The sequence below is a fragment of the Stegastes partitus genome, unplaced genomic scaffold (assembly GCF_000690725.1).
Source record: "Stegastes partitus isolate 25-593 unplaced genomic scaffold, Stegastes_partitus-1.0.2 Scaffold53, whole genome shotgun sequence".
Taxonomy (NCBI): Eukaryota; Metazoa; Chordata; class Actinopteri; family Pomacentridae; genus Stegastes; species Stegastes partitus.
The window spans coordinates 51,665-52,787 of record NW_007577784.1 but is presented as its reverse complement, the minus strand read 5'-3'; the positions used below and the strand labels follow the sequence as shown (position 1 = coordinate 52,787).

Below are 1,123 nucleotides of genomic sequence, written 5' to 3'. Positions count from 1 at the left end.
AGAAAAAACTCCCCTTTAACGGGAAGAAATCTCCAGCAGAACCAGGCTCAAGGGTGGCGGCCATCTGCCTCGACCGGTTGGGGTTAGGGTAAAGGGGAGAGAGAACAGGATAGCAGATAGAAAAGAGATGGAGAAGAAAAACCTTGGCAGTGGGAGAGACAAGACACAAGGTTAGTGACTCTTTATGCATGTATATGGTGGCATATACATGCATAAAGAGAGCAGGGGAAGGATATGTGCTCAGTGCTTCATAGGAGCTTCCCCAGCAGTGACGATCCACAACGTCTTTGGAGTGTGGAGAGAAATCAGAGCACCTGGAGAGAAGCCACACAAACATACAGAGAGCATGAAAACTGCACACAGAAAAGACCAGGGTCTCAATTTAAAGCCAGCATGGGCCACAATGCTACACACTGGACCAACATGCTGCCATCTTGAAGAACTGTGGACCATGTTTGTTCTCCTTGCTACCTACTCTAAGACAGCATTCGTGAACTTCACTCCATCATGTCCACAAAGACGCAGCAGAGGAATGTCATCTTCATCCAAGACCAGACGCGTTTGAAGCGGTTCTTCTTCTTTTTCTTTTTGTTGCTGTCACCACTGTTCTCTGCGTCTGTTTCCTCCTCGCTGCTCTCCTCGTCCTGGTGGTCCTTGCAATCATCTGAAAATCACAAAACATCAGATATGTCATGAATTGGAAGAAGGAGAAACAAAACAAGAGCAACGTAGAATGTTTTAGCAGTTTAGACGTTCAGCAAAAAAGTTGGAATGACGCGTTCTCACCAGATGCAATGGGAGGGAGCTCTGCGTCCTCATTTATGCTGGTGGCGTCTGGATTGAGAGCATCTGGCTGGAGACTAAGCACAAGAATGTAAGAACTTAGTATGTTGGTCCTGTTTAAGGCTCAGTTTTTCTCTTCTGATGGAGGCATGGATAAGTCTAACAGATGAATCAGCTTACCTCAAGTCACTGTCCTCATCAGACGTGTCTCCCAAGTGGATGCAGTTTTCGGGGTCTGCAGGCTGAACCATGATCACATTTGGTCGCCGTACTTCCCTGTTTTAAGAAGACACAGAGGATGAATCACACATTGTAGGAAGCTGCATGCAACTGGTGACGT

At 46.7% G+C, this 1,123-nt stretch overlaps 1 protein-coding gene across 1 annotated transcript; it reads right to left on the bottom strand.

The window, feature by feature from the left end:
* Nucleotides 1-247: 247 nt before the first annotated feature.
* LOC103352819 (RNA polymerase-associated protein LEO1-like) lies at nucleotides 248-1,052 on the bottom strand. Its single transcript, XM_008275483.1, has 4 exons — nucleotides 964-1,052; nucleotides 787-860; nucleotides 476-664; nucleotides 248-314 (listed from the first exon to the last, which is right to left on the bottom strand). The coding sequence occupies exons 1-3, from the start codon at nucleotides 1,032-1,034 to the stop codon at nucleotides 498-500; spliced, it is 312 nt and encodes a 103-aa protein (XP_008273705.1). The 5' UTR covers nucleotides 1,035-1,052; the 3' UTR covers nucleotides 248-314; nucleotides 476-497.
* Nucleotides 1,053-1,123: the final 71 nt, after the last annotated feature.

What these genes read in the sequence shown, in the direction of transcription:
- LOC103352819 (XM_008275483.1), bottom strand. Translation starts at nt 1,034, where the DNA reads ATGGTTCAGCCTGCAGACCCCGAAAACTGCATCCACTTGGGAGACACG. An exon ending in GATGAGGACAGTGACTTGAG is followed by an intron (nt 861 to 963) that starts GTAAGCTGATTC and finishes TCTTGTGCTTAG; the next exon opens with TCTCCAGCCAGATGCTCTCA. An exon ending in GCTCCCTCCCATTGCATCTG is followed by an intron (nt 665 to 786) that starts GTGAGAACGCGT and finishes TGTGATTTTCAG; the next exon opens with ATGATTGCAAGGACCACCAG.